The sequence below is a fragment of the Atractosteus spatula genome, chromosome 8, assembly GCF_055471065.1.
Source record: "Atractosteus spatula isolate fAtrSpa1 chromosome 8, fAtrSpa1.hap1, whole genome shotgun sequence".
Classification (NCBI taxonomy): Eukaryota; Metazoa; Chordata; class Actinopteri; order Semionotiformes; family Lepisosteidae; genus Atractosteus; species Atractosteus spatula.
Genome location: NC_142713.1, coordinates 40,314,073 through 40,329,096, shown reverse-complemented (window position 1 = coordinate 40,329,096; position 15,024 = coordinate 40,314,073). Strand labels below are relative to the sequence as shown.

Genomic DNA, 15,024 nt, shown 5'->3' with positions numbered 1-15,024 from the left:
CACAATTCCAAGTAGTTTAGGACAATATGACTGGTAATTTATGATTATATAAACAATTTGTCTGAAATAATTAAACAAATTCAAGAAAATACTTCTTCAATTTGTTGCTTTTTTATCATTTAGTAAGATGTGGCTGAGTTATGGCCTAGTTATAGAGAAAAAAGGAACAGCTTTCTAATCAACTCAGGTTTGCAAGATTCACTGTATGAATGTCTCCAACCAAGTCTAATAGAGCAATTTTCCCTCTAAAGAAGCAAAGATTAAAGAAAGCAAAGAGAAGGGAACGTGAATCAAGAGTGAAAGTGAAAGAGACCACAAAGCTTCTCATGTATCCATTTCTCTTCCTTGCTCCCTGCCATATCTTTTTCCTGTTTATGCTTGTTAAAACAGCCATTTTTTCTACAGTAAAAGTGAACACAACAATGCAGAAATGTTCAATGTGTAACACAACATGCAGCCTACAGCAATTACAATTTCAAAATCACAGTAACCACATTTGAGAGATGACTCCTTCGTGCCATAAATGTGGCACATCTACAACATAAGCAGATGTTCCTACCTGCTGCTACAGTTTGGGATGTAATAAATGTTCTGGCAACTATATTTATAAGCTAAAAATAGAATGGTAACCTAGTCACCTGCATGAAACATTTTTCATGAAATACAGCATTTTTATCCAGTGTAAGCATTATTGCAACTGTTGCAAATATTGTACCCACTAGAAATCTGGTTAATGGGGAAAAGCAGCCCATTGATTTAACTGATAATATCAATTTTGCCTACACTACACAATTAGGAATTGGGAGATTCCATTTCAGGCTAAGTGAAACCCTTGTGTGATTGTAAAATGCACTTCTCTACATATGTCGTGGTGTTGTAAGGCCTCCATATTAATAAATTATTGGAACAGTTTGTTTTCTCTAAATGTAGAATTCTGCAAAACACCCTTTTGCTGTATAACAGGCTTGCACTTAGCCAATCACAGAAGTGATGTTATCCCCCTCTGAATTAGACAAAAAAGTAGACACTGTAAACGCTAGACAGGGTTTTTGACTTAGTCAAAAGGCTATCTGGTCCCAGATAGTGTGAGTTTTAATTGCAAATATACAAGGTTTCAATCCAGCTATATGCTATTTTCTTTGGGGTTTGTGCTACAAGTCTTACCACCCCAATGATCTCAAGCAATGCGGTATTATGGAGATCTGATAAATATGAAGAAAGACTGTCAATATACCGTTGTACCAATAAATTGATAAAAGCTTGTGAAAATGCTGGTTATTTGAAACAATTAATCTAAATGTTTGTACAAGACGTTCCATTTCTTTATGAACATATAAACATTATGGTTTGCCTGCATTGGCTGAAATCATTTAAGATTTAAAGTAATCAAAGAATGTCTCTTTCCCAGACATTTAAAACATCCAAGATTGTAGAATTTCCCCGAATGTTATCATTGACTTTTTCTCTTTTAGATTTTAATAACATTTGTGATGAATGGTTAAAACATACCACAGAAGTAATCCTGTGATTATTGTTTTATATTTTTGTTTTATATGTTTGTATAACTGGCTCATTGTAGTGCAAACCTTGTTGATTTCCAGAAGTTTGCACCTTGACTAGATCTGACAAGGTGAGTAGGGGAGGCTGTACTAGTGTGCAAACTGTCTAGGAATACTTAGGACACTTGGTTGACCATAAAGCTATAAAGTAATGGTCCCCAAGCCTAGTCCTAGAGGACTCCTATGTCTTCTTGTTCTCACTGTAGCTGAGTTCTTAATCACAGGCAAACCGATTTCAGTTTTCACAATTTTACATTTGCTTACAGTCCTGAATAAGATGAAAGGGATTTGTTGTTGGTATCGACCCTGTACTAATTTCTCATTTTATGGACTGCACAATTCAAGTGTTACCTGAAATGTGAACAACTGGACCTGTACAGAAGGAGAACACTCAGTAGACTGTGGAAGTGTTTAGGACAGTGTGATAGTCACCTGTGTCTGTTCATAATTGAGTACCTATTAATCACCTACTAAGAGCTGCTTAGTCAGAAATTAGCAATTTGATGAGAGGCTGCTTAAAGTTCTGTAAGCTAAAAATGCTGGAAACAATACCCCTGAAACAAGATCATTTTGAAAAAGTGCAGAAACAAACAGTCTAAACAAGCAAGCAGATCAATTAATGGATTTGCACTGGAAATTTAAAGCTCAACTGGAAAGAAAACTGGCAGACACAGTGGTCCTGAGGACCACTAAATAAAGAATAATGCTCTTATTTCCAGTGTAAGGAATCAAAGCAAGCTTTTATGCATTTTATTTGGTGTATTTACAAAGAGTATCCTGTCACCCCAATGTCTTTATAACTTATAAAACATATATTTTAAAGAAGACCTTTAAAAAATAGTGCAATGAAATGAGGTGGAATTTCACCACCTCCTATGTATAATTATGTTACACCATACACATAATCAACATCTGCTAAATTACAATATGGTAACGAGTAAAGTAACACTTCATTGTGTCCATGTACACGACAGCACTGAATTGACCTTGTTTTTGTTTATTGTACAAAAATTAAAACAGGCCAGCAAATAGAAGAAAAACTAACATCTACATTAGAAGCATTCAAAAAGGGATAGCATTGTTTTGTTCTTCTCTTTCTCCTTCTTTAGATGAAGACCGATTTGGGAGACAAATGCAGGCATAAACAAAGGACAAAAGAGGTGAGAATAGGCACACAGCAGGGTGAGAAAGATTGTCCAAGTGAGGGAGAGGTGTGAAAAGCAGCAATCTGTACATGAATGGAGAAATTGTAAACAGAAATTAGTCAGTAGAAGAGGGAAGGTAAAATCCACATTTAAAGATAATCTTGGCTTTTAATGTCTTTCTGAAGTGGAGTCCTGCAATCCTTGTAAAAGAATGCAGACAGAAAGGTCAGTGAAATCATGACTGGGAGAGACAAAATGGAGACCTACTGGCTTAGAGAAATCTTTCATCCTCACTACTCTGACACATTTCTTGAAATGGTCAGAGTGTCTCCTTCCCATTTCAGTGATGTAAATGCAACAGCATTTTCTGTGAAGAGATGCAATAAACAAGTTTACCAGATACACATGTGTTTGATTTTGAAATGGCCTGAGGGGTCACATACTGTACATATGTGACTCTGGATATGTATTAGCTGGTGATGCAATGACTTCTGTTACAGGAAGAGGTGCCTGGTGTGACTGGTCGCTGTGGGTGCTTAAGGGAACTGAAGACAAGAAGGTTACATAGATAAGGTGGTTGGTAGTATGAAATGATACACATACTAGATGTGATTATTTTTTATTTTTGTTTTTTACAACAGTAAAACATTTTTTAAATACATTCAAATTGCAGTCCCCACAATAGTTGTGAGTTTCAGAGGGTATGTAGAAGCAGAAGTTGTAAAACCTTCTGATGAAAAAAACAAGATTCCCCAGGCAGATTACATTTAGAGAACTACACACATAAAGGAGGAAATGTCTCAAGAGTACACTCCCTCTTATTATGAAGATAAGCATGCAATGATACACTTCAATAACCCAAACTATTTTAATGCTAAAAAATTCTTGATACTATTTGAAAAAATGGGAGACATTAAAAACTACAAAAGTTATTCTTAAAATTTCATTCCGATAGGTTTTAAATTGAAGGGCTAATTTCATATGAAAGCAAGAAGAAAAAAACACTGTTCAATCCACACTTTTAAATACTATATATAAATGCAGCTGAGAATTTTTATGAATGATATGTTTTAGTGGTCCAAAAAGTCTTCTACTCAACCACACACAGGTTTAGGAATCCACAAACGTTTAAAACCTCAATCAGCCAGATAATAATAATAATACAGTACATTTTAAGGAAAGAAAATATTTGATTTTTTTTTCACAGAAAACGCTGAAAGACAAATACGCTTCTGGTTAGAAGCTGATTTAAAACAAAAATGTTATTAGACTTATAAAGCATTAAAGTAGGAATCTTAGTATGGAATGGGTAATGGAATGTTATGGAAATACTGTGCTATTTAATATCACGAAACTAAGATTTCATCCAGGAGAGTGCTTAGCCATTTTAACTTCAAATACAAGAAAGCAAATTATTAGTGGTTTAATCAAATGCACCAGAGCAAAACCATGCACAGTGGCAGGAATTCACAAACCCTTTAGATGCAGAGGGCTTCTTGGTAAATGAGCAGTGGTTGAGAAAATGATAATGATGGTAGGAAAGTGGGCAGGAAAGAGTGCATGCCTAAGCCTCGAATAAACAAATAGCATGGTCATCGTTTAGGTTATGGAAAAGTCCTGTTGCTCCCTGACAAGGAGGTTTCTCCCTTTATCACATTTGACAAAGATGAGCTCTTCCAGTAACACATAAACCATTTCCAGACAGCAAGGAGGAGTATGCTTACATTCTCTGGAGAAATTCCAGGCCTCAATTTCAGCCCAATCAGCCTTCTGAGGGCCATACATGAGGCTCTTCAAAACATAATCACAAAAAACAAAATACTCCATTTTGGAAATGAGAAAGTTGTTTTCAAAACAGTCTACTGTTAAACCTTGTTTTATTAAACCATCTCATGGTTTTACATTTTTCTTGCACATTCTATTGTTAGGGTGCCTGTGGACTTTGCGGGTTGTGTTCCAGGGGGCATCAGTGTGCACTTCCAATCTCTTCAAATTGCTTACATCTATTATTTTCACTTCACCGAGATTTGATTCAGTGTATCTTGAGTATAGTCCCCCTTTCATAATTTCACAGGTAGGTAGCCAATACAATTTACAAAAGACTGGAGTTTTGTGTCGTTGCAGATTACAATTCTTAGTACACGCTATATAGTACCTTAGAAGATAACCTAATCCGTAAGGCATTAATTAACTAAAAGAAATACGTACCAATATTTACGTCAGATCGGTAGAACAATGATCTTATGACAGGCCGAAGGAAAATAACCTTGTGACGTTCCTAACGTGCGCTTCAGAAGGTTTCTAGGTTATATAAAATGTTTGATTTCAATATAGTCTGATACAACAACTTTGGGAATATGTTGTTGGGAGCCTCTGAGCATAAACTCTGTCTTCTCATAGTTCCATAAGGAAACAATAATATGCACTTAAAGCACAGGGATGATGAAAGGGGTTACAATCAGGGAGGAAACATGACTCCTCCAGAAGCAAGACGGCCGAAAGCCCCTTTCCCCAGTAACACGGTAAATCAGGAGAATTCCATGCTGAAAAGTCAAAAAAAAGAAAAAAATTCCTTTGATATTACGGCTACAAAAATGCAACGTGTCGTCGGAGAAAGCACATATCCCCGCGTTGATTCGGACAGTGAAGTGAGCTGTCGAATAGTCGTAACATTTGGGGGACTTTTATTTGCCCCACCCCACAAGTCACAAACCAAAAATACACAACCCCAGATTTAACAACCTTAAGCGAGAACAAACTGTCATCGGTAGTGATTTAACGACTCTTTCTCTGTAGGGTATCTTAAGACGCCATAAAACCAAACGAACCCTATACTTCCCAAAAGTTACAAAGCAGCACCGCGTCACATCACCGAGACGGACAGGGTGGAACCTGGTGGCATGAAACTCAAAACGCAACGACAAAGGAAATGCTCAGACACTACGCGCTTCCTTGGCTTATCGTAATACCAAATGAAGTATAACATTCACCGAGGGCAGAGGGGCTAAAACATTACGCCGCTGAGACCCAGCAGATGCGGCGCAAGAACCCGACCAAGGGGCTCCCTGAAATGGGCGCGTGCCTGCCTGCTAAGACGCGTGCGCGAGCCCCAGTGTTTGAACAGGAAGCAGCAGCAGGAGTCGGTCAGTCGAGTGACTGAGAGGAGGCAGTCTGCGCTGGCTTACGGTCCGGGGCTGTGTTCTCCACCCTCAAGAGGGGGAAAAATACATTGATACGAGTTCAGTTAGATTAACGACGGGGAGTTGTTGATCACGTCTACTTTTTTGTTTTGTGAAAGTCGCTCGATTATTCGTGTCGAGTGAACCGTTTTTTTTTGTTTTGCCTGGAGTAGGGCGTGTTTGTGTTTTTTGTTTCTCGTGGACCACCCCCTCTTCTCTTTTTTTTTCTCCCGATTCTTGCATGTTTGTGCTGGACAGATTTAATTTTCCAACTTTCGTACTGCTGCGAGACGTTTCGGTCTGAGGATGGGGTGCACCCTAAGCACTGAGGATAAGGCGGCGGCGGAGCGCAGTAAAATGATAGACCGGAATCTGCGAGATGACGGAGAGAAAGCGGCCAGGGAGGTCAAACTGCTCCTTCTCGGTAAGGAAAGGAGGGTGGCAAACTTTTCGAGCTAATCGTGTGCAGTTTGCTTGTGTTGCGAAGCCAGTCCCGAGTTTCAGCTCACGGATCTACGTAGTTGAATGAGAAATTTTAATGAATGTGTAGATATGTGAATGAATACTTTGTTTTATGTTTGGAATCTCGTATCTTTTTTTATGATATTGCTTTTTTTTCGCCCCACTAAGATGACTACATAAACTATGTAGTAGCAACATGTATAATTATTCTGGGACGGGTCATTTAACATGCAACATCTTTCGGTTTTGATGGTTGTTTTCCAAATTGGCGAAACGACTTTTTTTTTCCCCTCCGTGCGGTAGTGGGGTTAGCTACTCGTGAGGCGTTGAGAAGAAACTCTGTGAATGCGACAAAAATGGCCACAAGAGGCTAATTCTTGCATTGATTTCTTTTGTGCTTCGGCCGTGCGGTTACCATTTTTGGGGAGGTCCAGGCGCCTTGTAGGAAGCTTGCGAGAGTGAAGGCAGGCCGGACTGTTTCAGAGGCCCACAAACGCCTCTTGGTTTTATTTTTGCGAGAAAAGAGCTTTCTAAATCCACCTACCACCATTTCCTAGTGATGGGGCTTTGGCTGCGTGTGAAATTGCTTTCAGTAGGAGAGAAACCTGTTGATTTGTGATATTGTTCCCCAGCTGATTCAAAATGGCACAAGTGAAACAGTTTAATTACCATTTAAATGGGGGGGGATGTTTGATTTTTTTTTGTTTTACAGTAGTTTCCTGTCAGACGTCAGCTAAGCTTCCGTTATAGGCTCGGCGTTTGTATCTGTTCAGCTTTAAAATGTCTTTTGCAGTTGCGTCACATTGTTCTCTTAAAACTTTTTGGGTGGATGTGCGTATGCAGCACTTGATGTTAGTCGCTGGCGAGGCACGAATTCAACAGTTATTATATGGCTTAGAACAATCGTTGCCCACAAAATACATGTATTGTTTCCACTTACACATCGTTTAATGGACTTGAATAGTATGTTTATTGGTAAATTACTTGCATAGCCATTGTGTGCACACAATACTGCGTGCAGGCAGCGATCTAGCCTATAGGCTACACCTACACGGCAGTTTCAAAGATGCTAGCTTGGAGATAAAATGGGTTCTTTGAAGTGTAGCAGCAGAAGTAATCAGTAGAAGAGGCAGTGGAAGAAGTCAGTGTATTTGTAACAGGCTCTCTTAAGTGGCACCTTTCGGATTTATATAGATAGCGCGTTTGACTGTGTACATTTTCTTCACAGCCCAAGTAGAAACAAAGGAACTGTACCTGTGCTTCTTATTCTAGTTAACAGTAAACCTCTCTTTCCTGGCCTCTTGTCTATTAAAATACAACTTTAGTTCTGGGAGATGAGTACGAATAAAAAAAGTGTCCATTGCAGTTGTCACTCGGAGCAAGCCACATAACATTAATAGATGCGTTGTACTGAGTATAAAATATATCAGAAAGATAATTTGTTAAAGTGTGCATCTATAATGTGAAGCAACAATTTGAAGCAAATTTAATACTCTTCACTTGCTTGTTTTTCTTATAATATTCATTAATTGTTTTTTGGTAAGAATGCAACAGGTGACTTGCTGAATTTTAGTTTTTTTTTCTTTCAGTATAATTATTCAGCAAAAGAGCTTGTTTTGAATGAAACTTCTTTTAGGTGATTGCTAACAAATTAACTCTATTGATGTAGCCTTTTTTCCTAAAGATCTGCTGTATGTGATACAGGTATAGACCATTTCTCATTTTACTCATGAGCTTTTTTTGTAATTTTAAGAACACATATCTTAGTTATGTGCCAGTCTTTAGTAGATTTTTTAGGAAAACATCATTTCTAATTATGAGACTACAAGAAAATTGTGGAGAGAGAGATGGGCATCTCTTTTGGCTCAATGCTAAAGGCTTGTGATTTTAATGAAAACTGACATCTATTTTGAATTTGCAGTCACGTGTTGAATATTCTTAACCTCCTGTTGGTAAAGACGTAAAATTCATAGTTTCCTTTCCCCTGTCACTTGATCTGTTGTAGAAATCTGTTTGTGTCCTCTAGCCTTCTGGAAAGAACCATATGTTAGAGCTCAGTGTAATGTTGCATGAGCTATTCACCTTGAAAGTCAGAAGGTGTGTGCAGTTGCTGCTCTGATGCATTTGCGTTTCCAGGTAACATAGATAGCTAGTTCAAATTACAGGCAACATTGGTAAAGACTCAGCTGCACTAAGCGAATGAAACAAAAGTAGACTGAGATCGGTCATTTGCATTAAAAATTAAGTGGGTGCTTTGCTGCTCTTAGCCAATCAGCATGTTGAAAATTATGAAGTCTGTGGTTAACTAGAATGAACAGGATTTAGAGATGCACTGTATCCTGACCTCATAAGTATCAGGGGATTTCTGTTTTTGTGGTTGAGGCATTGTCACAAATACTACAGAAGATGTGCCTTATTCTGGGACTATATTATTAATGTAGAGAGATGGATATTTGAACCTGTTTGTGTAAAATGTAAAATCTTCCTAAGGGTTCAGTTCTCTCACTTAGTATTCTGTATTGTGAGCCCACTATTAACACTTACAATGTAACAATATGGCTTTCTGTGATGACATATATGTTGACAATTAGACTTTCCTGCACTGTCCAAGTGTCTGTAAGCCTTTCAGGATTAGGTGTCATGTAATTGGTTTGGACTCACTCTGTACAGCGTTTGTTCAGATTATACAGCTTTGTTGTGAAGCTAATATTTGTAGTTGATGTTGTTTTTAAGGACTACAATATTTTAGATTTCAATGTTTTGAATCGGACACTTTAGACCACACTTGCAGCACCAGAAAAAATCGTTATGACAGCACTGTGATATAATGTTGCAGCTTTACCAAATATTGCAATATTATGATATACCATACAATACATTAATAATAAACTTAATTCAATTACAAGGCATTGCAAACATTTATCTTAATTCCTAGTGTTGGCTTGCTTTTCACATTACTAGAATGCTTTTTATTTGTGACTAAAAGGGTTACACTGGAAAAGCAGTAGAAATTATTCCAGACTATGCACACAAGGTAATGTGGAACAAGACCATAAACAACTTTTTATGAAAAATCTAGGAGTACCTATGTTAAGATGTGGATGATTTGCTATTTCAAATTTGAAGGAGGGGTAATTTTTCACTTGGAAATCACAGAATGCATATGTAAATCTCACATGGATTTAATTTATATTCTTAGTGCTTAAGTTTTAATCCTTGCATGTATTGTCTCTTCAAAGCTGGATGTAAAAAAAATCACTTGGTGTTATACTTGTAGTTTAAAGTGCATTTTGGGGTTATGCTTCTTACTATTTCATAACGCATGATTTAAGTATTACATGTAATTTAACCCTCCAATGCACAGGTTACTTTATTTTAATATTGCAGTAGGTTTCTTTTTTATTATTCCTATTATTTTATTGATGTATTATAAATTTTCAATTATTATTTAAGTAATATGACTATCTTATGGTTTTATGTTATGCTGTGCCTGCTGTCTTTGTTACTGTTTTTATTGTTTTATTGTTTAACTGTCATGAACACATGGGAAGCAAATTCCTAACTAAGTTGGCATGGCAATAAATATTGAATCTTAAAAAGAAATTCCCCTTTCTTGCTACAGATAAAACCTACTTGCACCTCAGCACTGTAAATGTAAGTCAAAGTGAAACCTTTGGACATCTAACATGGAATATTGAGTGTTCCTTTTTTATTATGCAAACTTAGTGTTTTTTTTATTTGAAGCTATTTGCACAATGTAAATTCATACTATGCATCATCCTAGAATCTGTACCACATTACACTTCAGAAGCTTTCAAGGTTTTGTATTTTTTGTACGTATTAAAAGTAATTGTGCTGTTTCTGCTGCACATTTTTTATTTCTTCTTTGTGCTGTGCAATTTCAGCTGCAGTGAGTTCTCATCTTGTTGCCAATTCTTAATCCTATTGTTTTCTTAATTCTTATTAAACCAGTCTAGGCTTTCTTTAGTCATTCTTTTCATGAAAGTTACTTTGTGTCTTCACATAGTGTTGTTTTGTAAGACCAGTAACTTCCTGACCAGTGTGCTGGGTTAGTGCTGACACTGATGTTTTAGTATGTAGGCTTATTTGTCAATTGCTGTTAATACTTTTGCTTCTATTCTGCTTGAAATTGTGACGTAATCTGTGATTTTGTCTTGTGGTTTATTTTTCAAACTTGTTCTTGTGGAACATAATTACCTTAATATTTGGTAATTGGTATTTCTCATAACACTGTTGCGATGGTTTTCAAAGTATTTTTCCAGATTGAAGTCCACCAATCAAATTTTCTATCAGGAAAATAACATTGATCTAATTTTACTACATAAAAGTGGGGAAAAAACATTTAAAATCGTACTGTACACAAATATCATATGAGACACTTCTTGCATAACTCATTATAGACAAAATAAGAATTATGCCGTTAAATGATCTCTTTGGCAAAATATTTTTTTATGCACCAGATCTACAAATATTCTAGAAAACTAGATATTAGATTATAACACTAGATTCTAGATAATCTTGTATTCTATAATGCTAAGAACTAAACATATTATACAGTAAACAGTACAAGCCCTTGTTCTTCATTAGCAGTAATACAAAACTTGAAATACAGCTGAAATATTTCACCACCAAATGAACTGTGAACACAAGAGAAGGGTTTTACTGTACTAGGGGAAGGTATACTTATTCAGCGTAACTGCATTGTTTTTTAGTGTAGCGATTGAGTCTTAAACTCTGTTCACAACTATCTTTTTGTTTTCACTAGATTTTTTTGTGGGTGGGTAGAGTGTGTGGCAAAAATATTCAGAGATTTTATCGCTGTTCCAATACTGCAATGTCCTAACTGGCTTTCCCTAGTGTTCAGTATTGACTAGACCCTTGCTTAGCTTTTGTAACAGCTGTCATGTAAGCAAAATTACTTGATTTTGTCTCCTGTAGTTTTGATAAAAAGATCCAGAAATATGATGTATGTAGAAATTGTGCTTGCATTGTAAAAAAAAAAAATGATTCTATTGTAAATCTTCTGGGCTATCTTAAAAGTACTTTTTAATTCAGAACTCTAAAGAAAAAGTGTTTAATTATGTATTAAAATTTAAAAGAGCTTAATATTTACAAAGGGGAAGGAATGCAGAATATTTATGCTATGTGGCATTATTTAGCAAACATTGGCTGATGTAGTTTATATATTGAGAATGCATCTGGTTTATATTGATGCAGTCACTCATCATTTTCACAGTATTTGTGAGTCTTTTTTGTCTATTATGGACTTTTGTAATTTGTTAAATATGAGTCTTGCTAAGTTTCATTTAAAACATCCCCTCATTTTCCCCTTTGCAATTCCTGTTTTTGACTTTATAATCTTTAGTTTTAGGCAAATTGTTTTTTTCAAGATTGATTATAGAGTCTTTTTTGTAATTGTCATTGGTTCATTTATCTCATAGTGCAGTGTCAAAATTATTGTTGTGTGCATGAGTCTGATTTTCATGTATGTTTTATTTTTAATTGTTGTGAACTGATAAGAGGCTGCATAACCAAGTTCTAATTTAGGATCATATGCCCTTACCCATGGCATTATTACTGTAGCTAAATTGTCAGATACCAATTCCTTTTCTCCCGAAAGTGGTAAATGTTGCTTCAGTTTGAGCCATAAAAGAAACGCCTGCATTATTATCTGCAAGTGTAGGAGGGTCGTGACATTTCTGCTCATTTTGCTATTTTTTCTGCTAATTCCCTGTAGATTAGTTTTGGGCAACTATGAAGTGTGATTTTTCCCAAGATCTGTACCCTTTCATTCAAAAGACATTTTGTTTTCTGATTCTATGTTCCCTGAGGTCTGAAAATATTACTGTGAACTTGGATCTGAACATTAAAGCACAAAAACATAAGAGACTGATTATTTCTATACGACTGGCATTGCCTAAAGTTACATGTATAAGTAGTGGGGAAACTAGCCCATAAGCAGCAAATTGCTATCAAATGGCGAGTCCTCAGTTCAGGGTGGAGGAATGAGAAACAAAAATGAGGTGATGAGGTTGAGATGAAATCTTTTTGCAAAGTAAAAAAAAATCTTAAGGGTGATCATATTTTCACAAAGACTAAGGCTAATACTCAGTGATGCTAAGATTACCACGGTATATAGCCTTTATTACATTATGTATAGTGTGTTCATTACTTATGAGTTTTTCTGACTTCATAACATTGCAATGTAGTAATATCTACTTAACATACAACGGGTCTCAATAACAGAGCTATAGAAATGTGCTTATAAGTTTATTACAGTAGTATTAGTTCAGAATTGTTTTTAAATGGAATTAACTGGGGTAGGTTAGGGTTGGAACGGAAAATGGCAAACCCTTAGAGAAAACCCGTTTGCAGTTGTGAGATGCCTGACAGTGCAGAATTTTGATTAATCTCTTTAAATTAAACCACCTTTTGGTGCACAGCAGCCAGTTAAGGAACACCCTTAATGACCTAGGTGATTAGATGCACAGGTTCAGGTATACCTAAAGAAAAACAAAACATGCTTTGAGAATTAGGTTCAGGATGTTCAGTGAAGGTTATTAATATATCCTTCTTGCCAGCATTTGTGACTGCAGTTTGTATTGCCCCAGAGAGCAATTTAACAACATTTGCTTGCAGTCTCTGGGCTAAAGTTTGACAGAATGTTTGTCTTCAGGGAGTCCCAAATCACAGTGGTAATGTGGCTAATTAAAATTATGGTGTACACTAGTGACATCTATTCCATTATTAGTGTTTACTGCTACTACAGGATATTCGGTGTCTGATTGTAAAACTGAAAAAGTACAGGAGGGCTATGCTGTGATGGTGCGGTAGTATAACTGGGCAAACACATGTTTTAATGTAGATATGATATTGCATTCAGGTAGTGAAAACATAAATTATAAATACAATTGTGAATGCTGAGCTATAAGAGGCTGCTTCTGTACCTTTTATATCTTAAAGGTAATGTGGGAAGCAATTAAAAAAGCAAACCAAATGCTAGGATTTACAATTTTGGTCACCACTCTTTTGAATTAGCCAAAACTCCTAAAAATTGATTTGAGTAACCAATAAAAAGTTGCAGTAAAATCCAAGCTAAGGTTGTTGAGCCAGCAGTTACTGAATGTAAGGGTTCATAGACTGTTTCGTATTTTCAGTTCGATCATTTTGTTAAATTTGGTTAAATGTTGTTTATTTTATTAAGATTTGTGAAAATCTAATGAACAATTTAAGATTAATATACTTATGTAAATGGACCAACGTAGAGGATTCACAGACTTTCTCTGCAATATCACATTTATTCACTGTGCCAAGTTCATATCTGGTGTATGCTCCTTGTTTAATATTTTTGTAAGCAGGTGTTTTGACTAGCTTGTTGAAATGAACTTTAGTCTTGCATGTGAACACTTAATTTGAAAGGAGATAAACATTTCAGGAAGGAATCGATGTCTTTATTGCTACTGTTTTTGTTTGCAGAAGGTTAGCACATATGATAGCAATCCAGGGTTTCACCAGAAATCAAAATAAACATCAAACCTATAATGCTAGATAACACTCTACAGGTGCCCATAGGTACTTTAATATAACATGTATGATTAGTGAAAATGAAATAATTTGATATATTTGTTTAAATGTGTACAATATGTACAATATGTTTTATATAAATATTGCATTTGTTTTCATCAATCAAATGCTACATAACTAGACCTCTGACCTTTTTGTCTGGTCTCTGTTGCTGCATACTGCTATATTCACTACTCTACATATTCATTTGACAATTGTATTAATTGTTATGTAATTGTTCTCTAGTTGCTGTCATTTTAAAGCATTTGGGGAAAAGTCAGCTCTGTGTGTTGTATTCCTCCTGTTTACTCAGAAGGTATATACTTAAATAACCTGTTTAGAAAAATGAGACTTCACCAAATTTGGAAAATATTTTACACACTGCATGCTTAGTCTGAAATTATATGTTGGTGTTTTTCTTCTGTTAAGTATGAGATGCTTAGCAGGAAAAAGAACAAACGTCTTATTTATGTCAAAATGAAATGTTTGGCAATTAAGTAACCAGGGGCACAATTAAAAATTAAAGATGTTTTTTTCAAATCAACTCACTGCCTGTTCTCAAAAATACGGAAACAGTAGTACAGTCTGTACTGAATGAATCTTCATTCAGTTATTGTTCTTAGAAATGTTTACATTTTATGCTTTTTATCTTGTCACTTATTCCTGAACACAACTCGGAGTGCAAATCCTATATCCCGATTAGAATTTTCAAATGTACATCTACCGAGTCCTTTTAACATCTCCTCAGTGATGTAGTCTAAATACCACCAAATATGTATCGAAAGAAACTTCCTCTTAAGTTGGAGATGATGCAATCTTTCCTAGTTGAGACATTTAGGAGCTCCCTAGTAGTGTTCTGTATCTTAAGCAACTTAAACAGTTGTCATTTCTACAAATCTTTCTGAAAGCGCTTGCCTTTATAAATTTAAGCCTTTTTTTCTTCTGTGCTATTTTTTCTGCTGGACCAGATTGGGTGCAGTATTTGTTGTCATGCCTAACGAAAGGGAAATTTTGGAAGATGGAAATTAGGTACTGTGTACCTGTATACACAGATGTCTCTGAAGCTCCCTAGTGAAAATTGCTAAATTATATTTC

The 15,024-nt window shown here is 35.9% G+C and overlaps 1 protein-coding gene across 1 annotated transcript in view; it reads left to right on the top strand.

The window, feature by feature from the left end:
- The first annotated feature begins 5,639 nt into the window (after window positions 1-5,639).
- The window catches only part of gnai1 (guanine nucleotide binding protein (G protein), alpha inhibiting activity polypeptide 1), a 36,102-nt gene continuing 26,717 nt past the window's right edge, over window positions 5,640-15,024 (top strand). Inside the window, exon 1 of the mRNA XM_088922756.1 lies at window positions 5,640-6,307. Coding sequence (XP_088778882.1) covers window positions 6,190-6,307 — 118 coding nt within the window. The 5' untranslated portion in view covers window positions 5,640-6,189. The remainder of the gene's footprint in view (window positions 6,308-15,024) is intronic.